General features: G+C 34.8%; 2 protein-coding genes and 1 pseudogene across 4 annotated transcripts; all 3 read left to right on the top strand.

Annotated features, from left to right (window-relative positions):
- Positions 1–3,541: 3,541 nt before the first annotated feature.
- On the top strand, positions 3,542–6,546 carry LOC103864577 (annotated as a pseudogene).
- Positions 6,547–13,243: 6,697 nt separating this feature from the next.
- LOC103864571 (B3 domain-containing protein REM12-like) lies at positions 13,244–18,788 on the top strand. Of its 2 annotated transcripts, XM_033289444.1 has the most exons (5): positions 13,244–15,355; positions 15,693–15,826; positions 16,519–16,677; positions 16,779–17,159; positions 17,230–18,788. In XM_033289444.1, the coding sequence occupies exons 2-5, from the start codon at positions 15,719–15,721 to the stop codon at positions 17,479–17,481; spliced, it is 900 nt and encodes a 299-aa protein (XP_033145335.1). In that variant the 5' UTR covers positions 13,244–15,355; positions 15,693–15,718; the 3' UTR covers positions 17,482–18,788. The 2 variants fall into 2 exon arrangements, with proteins under 2 accessions (XP_033145335.1, XP_009140573.2); XM_009142325.2 differs by having other exon boundaries at positions 13,244–15,826.
- LOC117125643 (putative B3 domain-containing protein REM15) lies at positions 18,420–22,050 on the top strand. 2 transcript variants are annotated; one of them, XM_009142326.3, is made up of 7 exons: positions 18,420–19,985; positions 20,095–20,374; positions 20,485–20,606; positions 20,676–21,009; positions 21,093–21,202; positions 21,288–21,590; positions 21,670–22,050. In XM_009142326.3, the coding sequence occupies exons 1-7, from the start codon at positions 19,932–19,934 to the stop codon at positions 21,937–21,939; spliced, it is 1,473 nt and encodes a 490-aa protein (XP_009140574.1). In that variant the 5' UTR covers positions 18,420–19,931; the 3' UTR covers positions 21,940–22,050. The 2 variants fall into 2 exon arrangements, with proteins under 2 accessions (XP_009140574.1, XP_033145332.1); XM_033289441.1 differs by having other exon boundaries at positions 19,794–19,985; positions 21,288–21,579; positions 21,611–22,050.
- Positions 22,051–23,025: the final 975 nt, after the last annotated feature.

The raw sequence follows: 23,025 nt of genomic DNA, 5'->3' as shown, positions 1-23,025 counted from the left end.
CATGCTCTTGGTGCCTGCTTTAGTCCATACAGTGCCTTGTGTAGTCTGTAGACTTTCTCTTCTTCACCTCTGACCTCGTATCCCTTTGGTTGCTGGATGTGCACGACCTCTTCAAGAATCCCATGGAGGAAAGCTGACTTAACATCTAGTTGATAGATGTCCCAACCCTTTCTTGCAGCTGTGGCTATGATCGTTCTTATAGTATCCATTCGAGCCACAGGAGCATATACCTCAGTGTAGTCGATGCCATGTTCCTGAGAGTATCCATTTGTCACCAGACGAGCCTTGTACTTGCTTACTTCTCCAACTTCATTGAGCTTTGTCTTGTATATCCACTTGACTCTGATACACTTTGCTCCTCTTGGTAGTTCAGTAAGCTCCCAAGTTTCATTTCTCTCGATGGCTTTTATCTCCTCATCCATAGCTTCTCTCCACTTGAGGCTCTTCTCTGCTTCTTCAAATGTAACCGGATCAGTTGAGTTCATTTCCACCATGTTGACAATATCTTCATCTTCCTCGGCTTCATTACCAGTGATGTAATCGTTCAGGTAACGAGGAGGTCTTATCACACGGCCCTCCCTGGTCCTTTATGATTGTTCTGTTTCTTGTGTGACCTCTGTAGGTCGCTCTTCTTCATTGACTTGCTCTCTGCATTCTTCAGCTTCCCCATCGCTTTCTTCCCAAATATGATCATCATCATTCCAAGACAGCTCAACCTCGAGATCATCTTGATCTTCTTCCCAGTTCCAACCTTTTGTTTCTTCAAATACCACATCCTTGCTCACCATTATCTTCTTGGTTGTCGGGTTGTATAGCCTGTAGCCCTTTGATTCATCAGAGTAGCCAAATATTACGCAGATGATGCTCTTATCATCAAGCTTCCTACGTTTTTCATCTGGAATGTGGACGTGAGCTAGACTTCCCCAGACTCTTAAGTGCTTCACACTTGGCTTGATGCTGCTCCATGCTTCTTGTGGAGTTACACCTTTCACAGAGTGAGTAGGACATCTGTTTAAGATGTAGAACGTCCACTTAACAGCTTCAGCCCAGAAGGTCTTTGGTACCTTTCTCATTGATAGCATGGATCGGACCATGTTCATCACCGTGCGGTTCTTTCTCTCCGCCACTCCGTTTTGCTGTGGTGTGTAGGCAGTGGTTAGTTGTCGCCTCACTCCTTCCTCCTTGCAGAACTCTGAGAACTCGTTTGATGTGTACTCTCCTCCACGATCAGTTCTCAAACATCTTATCTTCTTGCTTGTCTCAGTTTCCACTAGTTTCTTGAATACCTTGAAGTGCTCAAACGCTTCTGATTTCTCTTTCAGGAATTAAGCCCACCCTTTTCGGCTGTGATCATCAATAAAACACAGGACATATCTCTTTCCACTTGCAGTCATGGGACTGATAGGACCACATATATCAGAATGTATTAGCTCCAGAACTTCTTTGGCTCTCCATGTACTCTTCTTGGGAATGGGGTTTCTTGACTGCTTTCCCACCAAACAGTCTGTACACGTGAAGTGTTGAGCATCAAAGTACGGGAGATCACGTACCATTTCCTTGCTCTGCAGTGTCTTTAATCCACTGAAACTGAGATGACCGTAGCGTTCATGCCATATCTTTGTCATGTCTTCTGCGGTTGTCTGCAAACACCTCTGTTGCATGATCTCTCTATCACCAGCTTGATCAATTATCATGAACATCCTGTTCCTACTCATCTTGCTCTCTGCGATCAGTCCTCGCTCTTCATGAAACATCTTGCAGACACCTCTCTGTATGATGATGGTCACATCCTTCTCTTGCAGTTGTCCCAGACTCAACAAGTTGTTTTTGAGCTCAGGAATGTAATACACATCTCTGATCGTGTATGCTGCTCCACTCAGCACTAACTTCACGTTTCCTTTGCCCACAACTTCTAGCCTCTTGTCGTTTCCCAGCTTGACAGAGTGCTTGAAGTTTGTGTTCAGGTCTGTGAACAACCTTTGATCGCCACTCATGTGGTTTGAGCAGCCTGAATCAAGGAACCAAGACTTTCTTCTCTTGTCTTCTTGTCCCTCCGTCTGTGTCACCATTGCCATCTCCATGTCCTCTTCAGCCTCTTCTTCAACATACGCCATCAACAACATCTCGTCTTCCTCATCAGCATAATTTGCTTCTTCTTCCTCCCATTTTGGACACTCACTTTTGAAAAGTCCAAGACGGTGACACTTGTAACATTCCACAGTGCTCTTATCCCTGAATGTTCTGCCTCGTCCTTGGCCTCTGGCTCTTCCGTTGAAACCTCTTCCTATGGTTTCCATGCCTCTGCCATGTGTTACTTTTAACACATGATCATCCCCCTTGTCTACCTTCTTGAACTTCTGCTCATGTACCATCAATGAGCTCTGCAACTCTTCAAGGGATATGGTCTCGGTGTCCTTTGATTCTTCTATCGAGACCACAACATACATGAACTTCTCACTGAGTGTTCTGAGGATTTTCTCAACGACCTTTGAGTCCATCATCACCTCACTGACACCGTTACTTCTCATCTGGTTGGTTACGCTCAAGACTCGAGTGAAATACTCTTCTACACTCTCAGCTTCATTCATCTCCAGCAGCTCAAAGTCTCTTCTCAGCTTCTGCAGCAATGACCTCTTGACTCGAGCGTTCCCACCAAACTTCGACTTCATTGAGTCTCATATGACCTTGGAGGAACTCCTGTCCAGGATCTGCTCGAACGTTACCCTATCAATGCTTTGATAAAGGTAATGTTTCACCTTGTGATCATTTGTCTTGGCACTCTCGAGCTGCGCACTCTGCTCTGCCGTCAGAACCGTGGTGATTCCTGGTTCTTCAAAGCCCGTCTCAATCACATCCTATAGTCCCTTGGCTCGGAAGAAGTTCTACATAACTTCAATCCAATGATCCCAATGACCATCGTACTGAGGTAGCTTCATTTTATCATCACCCATCTCTCTTCTCTCTTTTACTGATTTTCTTTCTCAAGTTTTAATATCTAACGGAGCTCTGATACCAATTTGTAAAGATCAAATGCTCTTTGTTTAGATACTGAAAACTTGCATACTTTATTCAATGGCAAACGATGGCTTTATATAGCCTTTACAAATAACAAAAGATCCTAAAGATAAGGCAACTACGTAGAGTTACTGCTACAACTACTTTGACCGAAACAATTGGCCTTTATTTGAAACAAATGAAATAACTTGAACCGCAAGACTCGTTCTACACAACAGCTTCTTCCTTGTTCCTTACTTCTCGGTGCTACTACTTCCAACACAAGATTCATGCTGTTGTTTCTGATATTTTAGCTATTGCTACTGAATTTCAGTCATGTTCTTTTGTTTGGATCTCTAGGGAAAAAAACTTGGTAGCTGATAGTTTGGCTAAGAGTGCTTTATCTGTATCTGAACTTCTGGTGGTTGAGGATGCTATTATTGCTCCTCACTAACCTCTCCCATATCAATTAAATGCGTGTTTCAAAAAAAAAAAAAGTGTTTTCTTGGCGTTTTGTTATTATTGTTATCTGCGTCAGTTTAGACACATAATTACATAAACGAAGAAAAAACACAACTTCAATAATTGTGTTTGAGTATGGCGAATCCACCTCTCCATTCTCCGATCAACCCACATATCTTCCAACCTCTTCTTCCTGGTTTTTTTTGAAGCACTTAGAGAGAAATAACAAACGCAAAACGGCTAAGCTGTCAGACGCATCAGAGACGGCCTGGAGAGTAAAAATTGACGGCCGAAGACTCTCTGACGGTTGGGAAAATTTCGCCGTCGCACATGATCTCCGAGTTGGTGACATAGTCATTTTCAGACACGAAGGAGAGTTAGTGTTCCATGTCACAGCTCTAGGACCAAGTTGCTCATGTCACAGCTCTAGGACCAAGTTGCTCTGCGATTCAATATGGAGGAGGATATAGCGATGAAGAAGAGGTCAAAAAGGGTAGACCTTAAGTTTTGTATTAGATATTATTTTCACATTTAGAATCATGACCCCGAGAGTACTTAAATCTACCGACATAGAATCTTTGTAATACAGAGAAGGTTTCAATAAAGAAGAAGAGACCAAAGGCAGAAACAGACCCTTCAACAGACCAATCTTTCTTTATAACCACTGTCACGGCTTCAAATCTAAAGCGCGACGTAGTGGTTATAATCCTTCCACTATTACTCCTTACTTATATATGATTCGAGTGAGAAGTGTTTCACTCATATTCGTGAAGACTGTTCTTACTGCAGTTCCCTAAAACGTTTGCAATGTTAAATGGTCTGATGAAGAGATTTGAGACTGTTTTAATGAATGAAGAGGCAGAATCATGAAAGATAGGTTTGACATACGAGTCATGTAGATGCCGGTTTAACATGAGCAGAGGCTGGAGAAGTTTCTATGTTGCTAACAAGAAGAAACCACATGTTCACATTCAAATTGGTGCAAAATGAAGAAACGCCTGTGATCCAGCTGCTCCCCTTGAACAGTGAAGATCTGCCTAAAGTTGTTAAGGTTTAAGAGCTATTGATCCAGCTGCTTCTAGAAAGAAAAATCAAATAAAAGAAGATGTTTGTTTCCACTATGTAGAGCCTAGCGATGAGTGTGACACAAGGCAAGCTACTGAAAAAGATTCTTGGCGTAGAAACTAACCGTAATGACACAAGTCAAAGCAAAGAAGCTATCAAGAAAAGAACACGTTCAAAAGCTACCATCAAAGAAGAAAATATCACAACAAGCCAAAACCGATTTGTGACATTAACCGCTACTCCTACTTGTAGGCTTGTAAGTTCCACAACAATACTCTGTTTCTTTTTCTATATTCACTTATAATATCATCTCTCTATACGGAATCTACAGAATCTTCCGTTGGAGTTCACGAAAGGGAATGGAATCAACAAGGCAAGGAAGATAACGATGAGGGACAGGTTCGGTATAAAATGGTCGACCGTACTACTAATGAATAAGAATGAAAGAAGAACAATGAGTTTAGGAAGAAATTGGAAAGGTTTCTGTGAGTTTAACGACGTAAAGATGGGTGAGTCTTTTGTCTTGGAGTTGGTTTGGGAAAACACAGTTCCGGTTCTTAATTTCTGTTCCAAAAGGTGAGAAGAATATATCAAGAAACTTTGTTTAACTTGTTTGGGCGAGGATCGATCATTGCTCAAAGAAACCTAATGTCCTTAAATTGATTTAGTTTTTTTTTTTTTTTGTTACTCTTCAATTGATTTAGTTATGTTGGCTACTGTCGTATCCGAAAATATCGTATTTGAAGAATCTGAAATCAGAAGAATAATGATTAGAAAAATCAAAGAACAAACGACAGTTAAGAACCTACATACAGTTTAAATAATACTTAATTTTTAATGAAAATAAACTATAAGAATCGTAATTATTACTATGATCGTTCTAATTACGATCCTTCTGTATATGGAGCTTCTCTTCAGAGACCAAGGTTCGTTCCAGGAAAGCATGGGAATAAACTACATGTAGATCCCAAAACGAATGTTTTCTTATACCAGTTGGTGGGAACTTGGGGGCAGCTTCTCTTCCCAAAACCGTGGAAAGAGTTCAGACTATGGTATGACGAGCACAAATCAAAGGACATGAAGCCTTTCCTTGATGGCATGGTGACGAATGGATGGTACAAGAGGCTGGGAGAAAGAATATGGACACCTTGGTTCATAAAGTTTATTCACTCTCGTGGCTATTTTAACATCTACACCTTTGAGTGTCTTTCATAGGGATGCTGGTGTTAACTATGGAAAACCCGCTGAGCCAGACTCGCAGCTGCTGAATAAAAGTACCACCAGTTCTGATTTTCTGAAACTCCGACCCTTGAGCAACCTTAAGTGGTACGATTAATTGTTCAATCTTCACCGGTCACTCAAAAGTTATGGAGTAATGAGCTTCTGAATAGCATAGTATCTTCAGCAACGAAGAATCTAGATTTTATTCATCTAGTGAAAGAGCTAGTGGAGCGAAAGGGCAAGATGATTAAGACAGTAGAGACGATGAGTATTGCAGAGAATAACAATGCCAACAGCGTTAATCAATCGTTGGGAGATGGCAAACCGGTAGTCTATTGGTCACCTGAGGTTGATTCCAATATCATTCGGACAAAGCTTGAAGAGTTGAAGTTGTGGCTCATTGATGATGATCTGTCTTGCAAGGCTGTGATTTGTCATAGCTCATTACGTTAGATAAAAAAGGAAGCTATTGACATTTTCTGGCGATGGCATCGGAATGATTCACGGGTGAAGCACGGGGCTGTGTGAGGCGTCAGCTGTATACCTGGTAAGAGATGTGAAACTGATTGTGATTTAGATTATAAAAGCGATAAGTAGTAGTACACGTTTTAGATCAATACCAAGAATATATTGTTTGTTTGTTACCCTACAGGCTACAGTTAGAGATTTATCCTTCTTATTTTGAGTACAATGTTCTGTTGAGATTTTTCTACTAAAATATTGAAACTCGGTTACAGGAAAAAAAAAACTATAAGAATCAAAATAGAAAGTTTTGTTCACAAAAATAAAATACAAGGAAAAAATGACCAAAATAGCATTAATTAAAGAGTTTAAAAATACATACACCCTTTTGAGTTAATTAGTTTAGAATTAAGATTTAGTTTTTGGGGTAAGTTTTAGAATTTGGGGATTAGGGTTTAGGGTCTAGAATTTAAGATTTACGGTATAAAATTTAAAATAATAAATTTAAACAAAATAGTTTAAAAATAATTGTTTAAATTAAATGTATATATGAGCTATTTTAGTCATAAAATTTTGTTTTAAAGTATTTTAAGAGATTTATCCATCTAAATACATAGTTCCTTAGTATTTAAAAAATTGATATATTAGATATTTTGAGGGGGAATTAGGGGCCACATCCATAATATATCAACAATTAAGAATATGCACATAACAACGATTAGGCTACGATATAATATATATTATTGGAAAATTGGACAATAATGTCTTTGTCCCTTGTTCCATGAAAAGAGATAGAGATATCTTTGTCCCTTATTCCATGAAATTGAAAGAAGATATTTTGAACAACAGTTGGAAAACAGAAAAGAGATACATCAGAGAGTTACAGTTGTGGAGTGTTCGAAGAAATTGAAGAATCACCTTCAGAAGTACAATGGAGATCGAAGTTCGCGACAACTTCCGAGAAATGAGATGTATCTCAGTATGTTCAGTGTGAATGAAAAGAATTAGGGAGTTACAGTTGTGGAGTGTTCGAAGAAATTGGAGAATCACCTTCAAGATTACAATGGAGATCGAAGTTCGCGACAACTTCCAAGAAATGAGATGTATCTCAGTACGTTCACTGTGAATGAAAAGAATTAGGGAGTCAAGCAACAATTTCATCGACAGTGAAATAAACATGTGAATCAATATCTTTAAGAAGATGAAAATTGAAAATAATACGATAGATTGAATTGGGGAAGATGAACAGTGACTTATGTCATTTGTTCCATACTATTTAAAACTACAGTATAGTATGCTACACTTCACATCTTCTCTTTTGAAAATTGTATCTCCTTCTCCGCCTTCTAATTATTCTCCTTCACTACTCCATCATTTCCATTGTTTGTCCTCCAACACTGTCGCCACTCATCACCACCCTAGAATCATATTTTGGTTTGCACTAGAGAAGAACAATGCTCTTTATTAGTATGTCGTATTCCATAGTGTTGTAATAAATAGAATATAATGGAGATTCATGGTAATATTAAAGTTATACTAGTGAGGCAAAAATTTATAGTATTTTATCTCTTCACATTTACATGTTTCTTGTATGCAGAATACAAAAAAGATTGATATTTTTAAAATTATTTTTCACATCTTTTTAGTATCATGCTTTGGTGCATATGTTGCATATATTGGTGCATATGTTCGTAATGTTTTGCTTTATTTATGTACTAACCTAACTTATTTATTGTACCTATATAGGATGTAGGAATTAGGCTTGCCCGAGCGTTTGTGTTTGTATCAGACTGGTTACGAACCAACCGAGGGGACAAAAAATCAATAACTACGTCAAGCTGAGGTTGATAGAAGTCATAAAATTAGTTCTTTCAGATGTTCAACATAGGAAGTTGGCTACGTTGCAGTTAAGAAAAAATATGCTAATGTGATTTCATACTTTTTCAGTTATGTTTGTCCACCAACTATTGTCCCGTAATGATTATTTTTATCAAAAACAATTGGCATGCACACCTTTATAATATATCCTAAAATACTATTTTATATTATTGTCATAGTATAGTATGTCATCCTTTTTATCACTCTTAATTTTTTTTCTCTTTATCATCCTTATATTTTCTTTCCCTACATCCCTCCCTCTTCATTTCTTTTGCTTGAGTTGACTATCACAGTTGATAATCGGAGATTGTAATATTTTTTGGTCCTTATTGTGTTCCATGAATTAGGTGTTTCTCTTTTGCTTTGGTTGACTAATGCAGTTGATAATAGATGATTGTACTATGTTTAGTATAAGTTTTTATATTTCTCACATTTCCACCACATTTGGTGTTCTTTCTTTACGCCACTTTTCTTATACTAACATACTATGTTGGAATCATGTATAGTATAGTCACGTAATGGATGAAACTCAGCCACGTAATTGATGAAATCCAATTTTGTAACTAATTAAATCATGTGTGGGATTATACTATATGGTATGTAATATAGTATGACAGTTTATGTTTTGGAGTGTCAACATCACGCGCACGTGTCTAGAAGGAGATTTAAGTCACGTTTGTGCGTAAATTGTCTCATCCGTCCCGCGTTACTGTAGCATGGACATATTCTTCATTTTTTGCGTCTTATGAATATTCAGCAAATTCACCCTATTTTTGAGCATGTTAATATCTGTTCATTAAGACGAACCATCCGCTAGAAAAATAGAACTAATGTTCGTTTACTGGTAAAAATGAGAAAAATTCAGATAAACAACTATATTAATAATATTGAAAAATTAATCAGAATTTTAAAATTAGTTGGCTGACCCAAATTGAAATATTTTAATAAAAATGGTTTAGTCATAATTAGAAAATGTTGAAAATGCCCTTATCCAAATAAAAATCTTGATGTAAATTATAAATGGGCAGACAAACATCACAACAACAAGACTAGAGAATTATTATAAAAATAGAAATCATATTTGGGTGAAGATCACAAAATAGTTTTTTTCTCCCTGAAATCAACTGTGTTTTTATCGGCTTCTAACATTTGTTTTGAGCCTTGTGTCAAATAAAAATGCGTGTTCAGAATTGTTTTTAGTCTTTTATCGAATCGTTTTAAGGTTTAGGTCAATGTGAAAACAAGGGAGACCATTTGAGTGCAAATAAGTAAATAAAAATGCATAATTATGCAGATGTGTTAGATGTTTAGCAATGCATAGAAGATTTCCCACCGGCAGATTGAGATCATATTTGGACATGAAATATAAAATTTAGTTATCTTTTTCATACAAGTGGATGAAGGTCGATCCAACGGTTAGATTAAATTTCATGTGCGTTTTACTGAACATTTTTCTTATTTTCAATTTGGTTTTGCCTAAAATTTGATCCTTATGTGATCTTGACCTATTTATTTTTTTCTCAACCGTTGTTAGGCTACACTTTTCTTTATGGGAAATTGGAGGCTATAGACATGAAAAAAAAGGTAATTTACCATATAGCATTTTTACCTAACAGATATATATACGGCGTCAATAATACATAATAATACTATCCTACCCTTTTTCTTTCACCGGCTAACCTGCTACAATTAAAAAAAATAACGTTTATTGTCCAAAGTAAATAGTGTATTCTCCCATTCCACACACCTTCTCCTTCTCGCTTTCTTCGTCGGTTCTCTCTAGAATTCCAAACGACCCTGCCGCTTCTCTGCTCCTACGGCTCGCCTCTCACTGCAATCAACTTTTCATCTCTGTCATCTTTCCTTCTCATCGGCTTCGGCTTTACGGGTGTCGGTGGTTCGGTTTTGCGCGACGGTTTCGGCGCAGGGGAGTAACACCGCCGGCATCTCCAACTTCACAGAGGCGTTTTCTCAGAGCTTTGACAACAGCGTAAGTTTTTTGGCTTTCTGATTCATCTCTGTTTCTCTGCTTTGACAACAGCGTAAGTATTCATATCCCATTAAACCATTCCATTTAGGATAGTAGCACTTGCAATAATGTTTTATCTGTCTCACTTTGTGTTTGGGTGTGGTTCTCAGTCTGATGTCGTTAATCTAAGTTATGCTTGCTTTGGGGTTTCTGTCTTTGTGGTCCATTGTTCATTGTCTAGAAATATCGATTATTTTGTGGAACACTAAACCCAAACCACATGTATGTTACGTCTGTATCTGTATATTTAGCCTGATGAGTGTCATATTAACTGGAATAGTATGTTATTCATAATATTCTATTTCACATGGAATGGTACTTTCACATGATATGTTGTTCCATTCCGTTGCCGGTTCTTACCCTGTTTAGCTCATTATTCATTTATATATTGCATATGACATTGTGAACCATCTTCACTCTTTGACTCTCTTACTTTCCATTCTTCAGGTTTTATATGGACGAGTTAGAGCTTCCAAGTAGATTGTTTGAGACAAGCAGCGAACCCAGTGGCAAGAAAAAGGTTAACAACTATTTCAATCTCCGTTGGATTGAAGTGATAAAGAGTGCATTAGAGGATGAGGATCTGACGATGTTGAGTACTTCACAGTTTGGCCAAGTACTGAAGATGGGGTCCCATACCTTCTCGGTTATGTTTCTTCATTACCTTCTTTCACGACAGTTGATCAATGAGACGGACTTCAAACTTTGGTGGCTTTTCGTGGAGAAGCCAATTCGGTATGCTATTCAAGACTTTGCACTTATAACTGCCTCTATTTCTATTTGATTCAGTGTATATGAAATGGAAATGATCTTATTTGCAGTCTCTCTCTGTTTAAATTTGGAATTAGGTTGTGTAAGTTTGTACGTTTGGTGTTCATATATGAGGTATTTACCATGATTTAATTTCAGTAAAATTTGGGTTGTCTAGGGATTAGGGTTTATACTTTTCTAACTTGGGTTTAGTGTTTATTATCGATTGTTTGGTTACCATCTCATTTATCTTTGTATATCATGGTGCTCAATGCTTGATCTACTATACACATAGTACCATTTTAAATAGTACTGTTCCAATGGAATAAAAGTCTTCTCGTAACCCTATAACACACATTTCCCTTCTCGTAATCATTACCTTATACCCATTTTTTAAATTTACACAGTGAAGATATCTTGGTAAATCAGGAGGTGTACGTGGCATCCTCCTACTCTTTCATATGTAATAGATGTCATCAACTTGTGTTAGGTGTTTAATGTCAAGTGTAGTTTTACCACTCCCCCATTAGATTTGTATCCAAGTAACATAGTATATGGTATATGGAATGGAACATTTAAAATAATAAATACATAGCACAATCATATGGAATAACATTCGCAGGAGATTGTACCTACGTTTCCCACTGCAAATTCCATGTGGCTCATGAGGTTTATATTTCCATAAGATTTGGGTTTCCTATGTATTGGGGTTTGTATTTTCTTAACTTGGGTTTAGTGTTTACTATCAAGTGTTCTATTACCATTCCCATTTGCTTTGTATTTCATGTTGGTCATGAGGAATATAAATACATGTTCTCAATAGTATGACATGTGGATTTAATTTCACAAAGATTTGGGTTACCTATGTATTGGGGTTTATATTTTTTTAACTTGGGTTTAGTGTTTACTCTCAAATGTTATATTATCATTCCCATTAGCTTTGTATTTCATGTGGCTAATGAAGAATGTAAATACATGTCCCTTTTATTACACGTAGATTTAGTTTACCGATATAACATAGTATATAATATTTGCCCCAATAATCATAGACATTTCAAAATTTGAACAATATATACATGTACTATGCTATATCGTTTGTCACATTTTATATTCTATAGCTCATGTAGAATGAAAATGCATGTTACTTGGGAGTTTAGTTTATGAAAGATTGGGGTTGACATTGGATTAGGGTTTATATTTCCATATAGGGTTTAGTGATTAATGGCAAGGGTTTAGTTTATGGAAGATTAGAGTTGATATTAGATTAGGGTTTATATTTTTATGTAGGGTTTAGTGATAGTTGATAGGGTTTAGTTTATGTACGATTGGAGTTGGCATTGGGGCATGCATTACCACCTTCCATGAAGACATGACCATATCAGCATTTGAAAAATATGTTAAAATGATCTTTAGATTGCAAATATATTTTTACCATTTCTATTCTATATGCCTCATGTAGAATGGTAATGCATTTTACTAGTCACCAGTACGTTGTGTTTGATTTGCATTTTTACTTTATAAATGATATGGTTATGTTACCATATGGAATAGTTCTACGATATAAAAAAATAGTATTCTCTATTATGTGTAGTACTACTTTGAAATGGAAATTAAACTTTCTTTGCAGTGTTATGAAGGGAACATAAGATGATAACTTATATTTTTGCAATATCAGACTTATTTTGGCAATATATAACTTCATTTTGGATAAAGTATTACATACTTTGCGTATATCATGCATATTTTAACTGTCCAATATAGATGCTCTTTCAATTGGAACTATATTTGTCTTTATATTATTCTATCTACAATATATAGTATAGAACTACAGTTCATGGATTCTCCGTTTGTTTAACGTTGTCTTTTACACTTACTTATCATCAATTCCTCTCTCTGCATCTTTTTTTTCTTTTGATTTTGAATATGGTTTATGTACGCGCTTCTAAAAGTGTTTCATTGTTATTAGGGGACAGAAAACCACCACGTTGTTTTCTCCATGTGAAAGAACCTGTAACCTGTTACATATAAGGCTATAACCGGCAGAAATTAAGGCAAAAAGTTAGTGACTGCATTATGTCAAAATCATGTCCATTTCCTTGAGTTCTCACCGAAATGTGGCTAGTAAGCCAATTAGCCCTTTCTTTATATATGTTTTCAGAGCTTTGGATATTTATAAGCATCATATATATTGACAATTCCGTATTCTAATCTAGAAAAGATTTTTGAACCTATGTATTTAATTTACATTGTTATAATGCACTATTCTTCAGCTTCATATGTTTTTGTTTCCATGTTTGAGTAGTGAATTAGTTAGGCTTAGGGTTATCTGAAAGAACATATGGCTTTTTGAAATGGATTTGTTAGATTAGGAGAATATCAATCTGGTTCTTCATTTAAGTTGTTCGTAATACTTAAACTTGACTGATCACCTATTTTATGATATCTATATTTTTAATGCACCAAAATTTACTGTTTAGATGTATTAATGAACTTAGATCAGTGGAATAATCTTAGAAAATGAAATTTGATGTTAGAAGTTTCGTGAACAAATCGAACATGTTTATAATAAATATTTAGGTTGTTGGATTCAACATAAGTTAGTCTTCACATGTCCTCACATAGGGATCAGTAATTCAAGGGAACTCTAATCTAATCAAGTTGTCTAAGTTCGAATAATTACATTTCTTTGCTTAGCAATCATTTTGATGATCTAAGTTTTTTGAGAATTACCCGCTGCCAAAAGTTTTAGTTTATAAATTTAACTCTCATTTTCATTACTTATTTTACATTCTCTTCTACAATTTTTGTTCATTCTAGCTCTTCTCTTCTCCCGTAGATTGGTAGTGTAACCTTTATCCGAGATGATTCGAACCCTAAATACTACCCCGCATTGTCGTGTGGTAGTATAGCTAGTCCAACTCAAAAACGTTAGCTTTAGAGTTCTCTTTTGACAAGTGACCAAAACTAATAAGTGCACTTTGATGATATAGTCATATCAACTTTTTAAGATTTCTACACATGCACCACCATATACAAGAAATGAGATGTTACAGTCATCTCACTCACATAGTACAACTACTTCATTTCGTACCAAGACAGTTACCCCTAATTAACTAAGAATTTATTAAAATAAAAATATGAATACATGTGAAAAATAAATTCATGCTTGTAGTTAAATCATAAACACACAAAAAAATATTAAGATGAAACATAACAACATAACTATATACATACGTGGATTTCTGTGTAAAATTCAACATAGAAATAGGTCACATTTCTATTTCGAACAAAGGATAATTCTATATAGATTGGAAATCTGAAAGCCAACTCGGTGGAACTGAATATATATCATTGAAAAAGAAAACAAATTCCTAGCACCATGTATAAGTTTATCAGTCATTATATATATATATATATATATATATATATATGTGTGTATTTTCTGCATTTGGAATATGTTAAACTGCAATTTGAAAAAAAAAATCCTTACATCATTGAAATCCTTACATAATTAAAGATGGGTATTCGGTTGGTGTAGACACCAAATGAGAATAGTCCGGTGAGAGAACACCACATCCGTGATACATATGATATTCATGCACTACATTATCCATATCAAAACTTTATATTCTACATGTAAATATGATAAACTTTTTCGGGTATTCTTGGATCCCATCATATTGTCGATTAAACCTTCTTTGCTGCAAAATCATACTTCATTGTGAAGATATTTATTTCTTTCCAAATTCCATCTACATAAAATCATCAGATATCTCCCATATTCTGACTTGAGTGATGTGCAATATCCTCATGTACGCTTTTTAAATTGTTAATTTATGTCTAAGTCCACATAACTTTTTTTTTGTAAACCATGAAGTGTTTGGGCTAATACCGAATATTGCGTAAAGCATTCATTCAACGGAAATTAAATTAGGAGTGCAATGGACCTTACTCCAACAACTAAACCACTAGCTCTACTAACGGTTATTAAATCCACATAGCTTCCTCGTACCCCAAAATAAAAAATATCGATCAGTAAAATTATAATAAATAATCTAGATATCTTCTACAAATGATATATATACAAAAATTACTTAAGTGATTTCTATTTTGATAAATATAGAATTTTCAAATTATTTTAAATTATACGCAAATAGTTAAAGAAATCATTCATAATATTCAGAAAACAAAACTTGCAATCTTGTATGTAGTCATACATATGATAAGAGTCAACCACAAATTTGGTATTTTCGTTTTCAATTTCAGTAATATATCTATACTTGTTGACCCGAACCATACTTTTTAGTCAGAACTTTGAATTATTTTATATTCCAAAAAGACAACTAAATTATTAAGTTTACCATATTTATATCATATACCATTGGTGTAAGAAATTTTTAAGCACCCAGATTTCAGATTTCAAGATAAGGTCTAAGAAATTTCCGCCTCTCTTTCTCTGCGAGGAGCTTACCTTTTCTTGTTGCCGTATCGTAGGTTTGTTTCATCTCTAAGCGTGAAGAAACAGATCATCTGTAGACAATTTTATCTTTTGTATTATGTGACTAAACAACATTTTTATATTGAAATTATGGCTCTAGAATATATTTTTGTTTGATTCAATTATTCGATCGAAATAAAAATCCTTTCCTTGAAAATAATGATATAATGTCTTTTAAATTGTTGAAGATAGATTTTCTGATTTCATGATTCTGCAAATAGCCTTGAATTAGACGTGTGTATCTATACAACTTATATTTATCATATATGTGTTAACCCAGATTACATCTCGATACATAACTTGTTTTAACATGGTCATTTTTTACTGATACAGAACTTGCTAGAAAAAAGAAAGCGAAGATGAACAATTCGGAAAAAGAAGTTAAAACAGAAGATGATTCTTCTTCATCAGACCATCCTTGTCCTTTGGCTCTTGTCACGGCTTCGAATGTACGCAAACCTACTCAGGTATTTGTACTTTTTAGTCTCTTGTTAATATTGTAAAAAAAAATGATGGTAACAGATTTATGCCAGTCCAAAATTTTAAATTTATTGATGCCATATGCTGACTTACAACTCTGTGCTTTTATTATTCATGTAAAAAAATATAATGCCTTACATAAACTACATTATCGCTTAAAATCGTGGCCCTAAGCAGTCTGTTCCTTTCCCTATGCTTTGGATTTGGATCCCCTCGTGTCTTAAATCCCCTTGTGGCTTAGTCTGGAAAAAAGTTCAAAAAAATTCAATAGTTAACTTAAATGTGGTTTTGAGATTCGATTTGACAAAATCTCTCTTTCAAAAAAAATTGAAAATTAATTTATTTTGTTTTTTTTAATTAAATATCGAAAAGTTTGGAACAGAAACTCGGAATCTTCAAGACTCGATACCACAACATACAACATGTAATATTAGTTTTTTCCAATTAGTTTGTGCATTTCTCGAAGATGGTGCGAAATATTTGAACAACACATGGCGTTTTGTAGTGGATTGGTTTGGTTTATTTGCCTACTTCCCTTCCTTATTTCATGCGTAGAGAAATAACTGTTTCTAGCTATATCATCGTTAAGACAAGAATAGAGCTTTTTGTTACGTGTTCTACAGTTTGGCATCATGAGTAAATGCTGAAAAGGTCTGAACCTTTAATATATTTTGTGCAGTGTCTTCGACAAGATTTATGCCCCACAGAATCTATCCATGATGGTACACAAGGTGATAATAACAAGAAGAAGCGTCGGGGACGTCCTCCAACTTCCCCAAGCCAAAAACAGTTTATGAAGTTAAAACTTGCAAATGACAGCCTCATAAGAGGTAGACAGGTGAGTTCTAATTAACAATCAACTCTTATTCCAGATGGTTAGTTTGGTCATGTTACTTTCTCTGAAACTAATCTTACGAAATCCTCTTAAACATTTTTCAGTATCTTTCAGTGCCATTTATGAGAGCAAATGGCATGACCAAACCAGGGATGATAACTCTGGTAGGAAAAGATGGTGAAAAGTGGAAAGTGAATCTAAAAGAGGAGGCATCCGGAAGCGCACTGTGTCTTGGAACGGGGTGGAAAGAGTTTGCTAAAGCAAATGGGTTAAAGACGGGTGAGTACTTCACCTTGGAGTCAGCGTGGAAAAATGAAATTCCTATGCTCAGCTTGGTCAACACAGAGTCTGCAAGTGATAGAAAGGAGAGAGGAGAGTCTTCAAAAGCCATGGAGAAAGAGAGTACTGATACATCTTCAGTCGTCCAAAACCGAGTAGTGGTGACGTTGGCCCTTGAAACTAAAGATGTCAAAGCATGTACATTGGTAAGTTTATTAAAATAAATATTGCAAAGAGGTGGATTAGAAATTTTATCTGAAATTATATATTTTGCAGAATCTTCCAAGTGAATTCGTGACAGCTATTGGCATCAAGGAGTTTGGAACGATAACCTTTCTTGGTAAGAATGGAATGAAGTGGTGGGGATGTCTTCTGTCAGAAAATGGATCCGTAGCTGTTGGAATTGGTTGGAGAAATTTCTGTGAGGCTAATGGTGTAAAGTTAGGTGAGTCATTCAGCCTGGTGCTCATTAACGAAGAAGAGGACACAGGTCCGATATTCAAGTTCTGTCCCAACTCCGGAAACTAAGAAAAAATGTTTTTAATTTATTAAAAGCATTTGAATTGCCATTAGTCTTCCCTTTCAAACAAAGACCTTTTCGTTTGTTATGTTGTTTAGTTCTGATATAATTTCATATATGTATCTCATACATTTTCATGAAACTTTGACTCATGTTATTGGACAAGCTGTCTCTTGTCCATGTTTGTTTGCTATTGAACGTGGTAAACTTTCATCTTATCGTATCGTTTAACGTAAGTTCAAACACCTGTCTTTCGTTTATCAGTTTTTTGGCATACCCTAACACTTTCTCATATTCCATATGTGAAACTTTTTTATGAGTCTCTGTCCGTTTGATATCCTAAATCAAGAAAGGATAAATCCTAATCTGAATCCAAATCCCAAACCCTAAATTTTGTAGCCTAAACTAAAATTTTAAAACTTTCACAGTGGCGAGACACATGAGTAATCTTACGATCTTATAATTATGATATAGGAAATATTACATAGACGATTCGACAACCGACAATACTACCTGCCTTATGAAGACCTACGCCTAACTGCATCATCTGAGCCGTCCTATGAAGATCCACGCCTGGCCAGATTTACTTGCACCAATGAGTAATCTTAAATAAAGGAAAGTTAAATGCTAAACCCAAACCCAATGTTTTTAAACCCGACTCGGACACTGAACCGGACGACTTATTGGGTCGCTGAGTCATTGGGTCGACCGCGGGTGAACCGCGGGTTAATAAATGAATTAATTTTATTATATATAATATATTAGCTATGAAAATAAATATATAGAAACTAAAGTTTAATAGTTTCTAAATATTTTTTAAAACATAAAATAATAGTTTGGACATATATATACTTTTTGTTTAAAAAGTATTTAAGAAATACTTAACTTTAGTTTTTATATTTTTATTTTCATTTGACATGCAAAATATAAAAAAAAATAGTTTAGACTATTTAAAATTTTGTCTAACAAAGTAAGAGTTATGACATCTTAAAAATCAAGATATAAAACTCACAAATATTTAAATATCTAATTTGAATAATAAATTAACTTCAAATTCAAATTAAACTAAAAGTAAAAGATCATTGTAATAAATTGTCAATAACAGAAATAAACTAACACCAAATCACATCAACTAATTTTGGTTTCTTTTATCATCGTCCACTTCATTTTTTTAGGTGGCATAGTGAAAAATCTTCATCAAAATCTAAAAATTACAAATATAAAATTGAAAAGGGAAAACCTAATCTTTTTTTGTCAGCATCTAAATTTTTAATTGAAAACTTAGAATATAAAACATAATCTAAAAACTAAAAAAAGAGTAAAAGTTATTTATTGGTTCAACCGGCGGTTCAACCGGTATCGGATTATGGGGTTTAATGGATTTTTGCGGGTTTTTACGGTTTTTTGCGGGTTTTTAAATATTGGTTTTTTCATAAAACCCAAACAGGATTTTTTCTGGGTCACCGGGTTTACCGGTTCAACCGCGGGTTTGGGTCGGGTTTTAAAACACTGTTTAAACCACTAACAATACAATAAAAGAGTATTAAGCTGACAAAAGAAAGATAAACTTTGAGCATTACTAAACCCTTTTTTTTGTCAACGAGCATTACTAAACCTAAAACCAAATCTAAAAACTCAATCTTAAAGTTGAGTTGCAGTATTTTTCTTTATTATCAAAGTTGAGTTGCAGTATATACGGTAATTTGATATAACTTTGAGTAATAATTATAGGGTAAAGACGGTAAATTATATAGTAAATTTGTAATAGAAATATGAGTTACTTATTTATTAAAATAGATGATGGTAACTTTTTGTTATAGAATATGAGTTAGGTTTTAAGTTAAAATAGATTATCACTTACAAATAATAAAAGTATAAATAATAATTTAAATGTGACAAGATAATGTTGATCAATTACAAATAAATAAAATATAAAAGTTTAAAAACTAAAAACACCAAATGATATACTTCCTCCGTTTCATAATACTTGATGTTTTCTAGCACAAAGATTAAAAAAATTAAATTTTCTAAAAAAAGTATTATAAAGATATAATTTTAAAATCAATTAACCAATTATAAAAGAGACAGTAAAATCTAATTGGTTGAACAGTTTCCGATAAAATTAAAATTAATATTAAAATCTTAAAACTTCATGTAAATTGAAACAAAATAATCTTTTTAAAACATCATCTATATTAAAACAAATGAAGTATAATTTTACCTTTGGTGTAAAATTTAATATTATTATTGAAGATGACAAAAAAATTATAACATCAAAACATTAAATTTGGTATAATTTTTACATCAAATTTGATGTCATGATGCTATAAATATAGCGAAAGAAACAAGATATACAATAAATAGGACAACGAAACGTCGTCTTCTAGTTGGTTTATTAAATTATTTTCTGCAGGGGATTGCAGAGTAGAGTTCTTAAAACCTTCTGAAGCTTCCGAATATGGTGATTAAGCATTTCTTCAAGCCTCTTCTTCCTGGCTTCCACAGCCACTTGGTAGTTTCTCTCTTTCCCTTTTTTCTATATATGTGTCTTTCTCTGTCTCTCAGAGAAGTTAACTGAGTGATGGGTTTGGTTTTGTGTTTGTGTTTGCATGTTGCTTCAGACAATTCCTGTAGCCTTCTTGAAGCATATAGAAGGAACAAATGAGCACCATAAGGCGAAGCTGAGATCAGACGCGTCAAAGATAACCTGGGAAGTGAAAATAGAAGATGGCCGGAGACTCACTAATGGTTGGAAAGAGTTCGCTCTTGCGCACGATCTCCGAATCGGCGACATTCTCATTTTCAGACAAGAGAAAGACCTGGCTTTCCACGTGACACTCTTGGGACCTAGTGGCTGTGAGATTCAATATGAGTCGTGTTCAGAAGAAAAGAACAACATCGGTGAGTTGTGTTTTGTCTCCTGTCTAACTCTGCGCGTGACAATGAATCTTTGACTGACATTTAAGAAATATAGACTATTTGCATGTGAGATTTATTCTTTCTTTTTTCAGGGAATATTCCAAAGAAAAAGAAAGTGAAGAAGAATCCAAGAAAAGAAACGGAATCTACTTCACTAGATCCCTCTTGTTTTGTGGCTTATGTCTCGCCCGCGACCCTACGTCATGACAAACTGGTATTCTACTCCTGATTTGAACAAAATAAAAATACTCAAAATGCTTGTGATGCTGTAATGAATTTTCAGAATCTTCCAAGGAGTTTTGTAAGGGCAAATGGTCTAGAGAAAAGATGTGGAGATATTGTTCTGATGAATGAAAAGTGTAAATCATGGACCCTAGCTTTAAAACAAGAGCTATGTGGAAATACTTACATCAGACGAGGGTGGAGAAGTTTCTGTACTGCTAATGGACTTAAAACTGGAAGTCTCTACTCTTTCAAACTAATCAAAAGAGGGAGATCTCCGGTTCTTCGTTTGTCCTCCACAGAGTCAGAGTTAGAAGAAGAGAGCTCAGAAGGTGATGAGGTAGAGTCTCTTTCAACAGAACCGGAAAGTGATGAAGGGACCACGACCAACTTGGGTGAGTTGTACTCTGTCTCTCTCTAACTATTTATATGGAGATGTTTGTAATCTGTCACTTGGATTGATTTCGTCTTCTTTCAGAGAACATTCAGAGGAAGAAGAATCTAAACGGAGATGCAGAGTCTTCTTCACTAGATCACGCTTGTTATGTGGCTAATGTAACGCCTTCAAGCCTCCAAGATGACAGACTGGTATCTACTCCTAATTTGAGCCAAAAACTCTCATTACAGTGTCTGAATTTGATCAAAACCGTGTTCTGTTATAATGAATTTCCAGACCCTCCCAAAGAGTTTTGTGAAGGCAAATGGTCTAGAGACAAGATGTGGAGAGATCGTTCTGATAAATGAAAAGGGTATTTCATGGAAGTTAAATTTGAAACCAAAGAGATCATGTGGAACTATGTATATCACACGAGGTTGGAGAAGTTTCTGTAGGGTCAATGGACTTAGAGCTGGAAGTTTCTTCACTTTCAAACTTATCCAAAGAAGAGGAACTTTGGTTCTACGTTTGTCTTCACAATTCGAAAACAAATTTGTGACATTAACTCTTAATCCTTCCAATCTCACAAGTTATCCACTGGTTAGTATCATCACTCCAAGCCACTTTGTGTTTTGACCTTCTGTTGAGTCTTGAATCTTGTTTTCAATCTTTGTTGCAGTTTCTTCCCTTACATTTCACCAAGAGGCATGGCATCAACGAGAAAACTAAAATGACACTGTTGGACAAAAACGGTGTCAAATGGTTTACGAATCTGCGGTCTGAGAAAACAAGTGATAGAGTAAGATTGGTAGGAGGTTGGCAAGACTTCTTTGAAGCTAACTGTGTGGAGATAGGTGAATCGATCGTTTTGAAGCTGATATGGGAAGGAGACAAAAGTTGTGTCCTTAAGTTCTGGTCTAATGTGTCCTTAAGTTCTGGTCTAAGGTGAAGCATGAGACGGGATGAAACTGTCTCTGAGTGTAATAATGTTTAAGCTTTTTGTAAGTCCCCACTGTGCAAGACAAATTTAACTGAATCAAGTGTTTGTGCTTTCTTTCTATGTGAGATTTGTAATGACTGGCGTTAACTCAAGAAGTCCAATTGCCTACTTATTTGCGATTGTGAACGTTAGACTAACTTTGGTTCAAAATGTTGATCGGTTAAACTTTATGTAATTTGAGATGTTTTAATTTTATAAAATTAGGAAAAAACTAAAATGTCGGATCAAAATCTGCTTCAAAAAATTGTATATAAATATAAATATTTATAAAATAACTAAATCGTAATAACTAGTCAATATTTTACTTTCATTTGTTTTAGAGTTTTTAGTCGTAATTTATATGAATAAAAATACTAAAATATTTGAAATAATATAACTAAATCGTAATAACTATAATAACAGTCAGTAAAATTATGTTGTTATCTGAATTTTTTATGTTGTTACCTGAATTAAACCTTGAATTTTGGATATAAAACTTTGGATCGGTTTAGTTATCAATTTTTGTATGTTGAGTAGTATATATTCTTCCAAAAATTGTATATATTGTTTTGAGAAAATAAGAAAATAACTATATGATGATAGTTTGGAGTTGCATGGACAAACATAACAGATAATTTTTTGAAATCTCATGCACAGATACGAAAATCTGCAGAATAACAATATATAACTGATTACTAATCTGCACATTTTTTTGGAAAATATCATATATTTTGAATAATGTTGGTCTAATTAATTAGTTTTTATAAGATTTTTTGGATGAATTCAAATAATGGTTATAATCCGATCTCAACCCTACCCGAAAATTAGTAAAACTCCAATAGGACTTAGGAGAATAGTACCGAAAATATGGTTCAACCGAATCAAACTTGAGAATCGTTTGTGAGGCGAATGGCCTAAAGTTGGGAAAATCTTTCACTTTGAGATCATTAATGAATAATGAACATGACAAAGCAGCTACAGTCTTTAAGTTATGATCTCAGGAGACTAATAAATGCAAAAAATGTAAGTTAGAGACAGAAATGTGTAAAGTAGAGA

This window comes from Brassica rapa, chromosome A04 (genome assembly GCF_000309985.2).
Source record: "Brassica rapa cultivar Chiifu-401-42 chromosome A04, CAAS_Brap_v3.01, whole genome shotgun sequence".
In the NCBI taxonomy this organism is placed as follows: Eukaryota; Viridiplantae; Streptophyta; class Magnoliopsida; order Brassicales; family Brassicaceae; genus Brassica; species Brassica rapa.
The sequence above is the reverse complement of the archived record's forward strand: the minus strand, read 5'-3'. Positions and strand labels throughout refer to the sequence as shown.

What these genes read in the sequence shown, in the direction of transcription:
- LOC103864571 (XM_033289444.1), top strand. Translation starts at nt 15,719, where the DNA reads ATGAACAATTCGGAAAAAGAAGTTAAAACAGAAGATGATTCTTCTTCA. An exon ending in ATGTACGCAAACCTACTCAG is followed by an intron (nt 15,827 to 16,518) that starts GTATTTGTACTT and finishes TATTTTGTGCAG; the next exon opens with TGTCTTCGACAAGATTTATG. An exon ending in ATGTCAAAGCATGTACATTG is followed by an intron (nt 17,160 to 17,229) that starts GTAAGTTTATTA and finishes TATATTTTGCAG; the next exon opens with AATCTTCCAAGTGAATTCGT.
- LOC117125643 (XM_033289441.1), top strand. Translation starts at nt 19,932, where the DNA reads ATGGTGATTAAGCATTTCTTCAAGCCTCTTCTTCCTGGCTTCCACAGC. An exon ending in AGGGACCACGACCAACTTGG is followed by an intron (nt 21,010 to 21,092) that starts GTGAGTTGTACT and finishes GTCTTCTTTCAG; the next exon opens with AGAACATTCAGAGGAAGAAG. An exon ending in GCCTCCAAGATGACAGACTG is followed by an intron (nt 21,203 to 21,287) that starts GTATCTACTCCT and finishes ATGAATTTCCAG; the next exon opens with ACCCTCCCAAAGAGTTTTGT.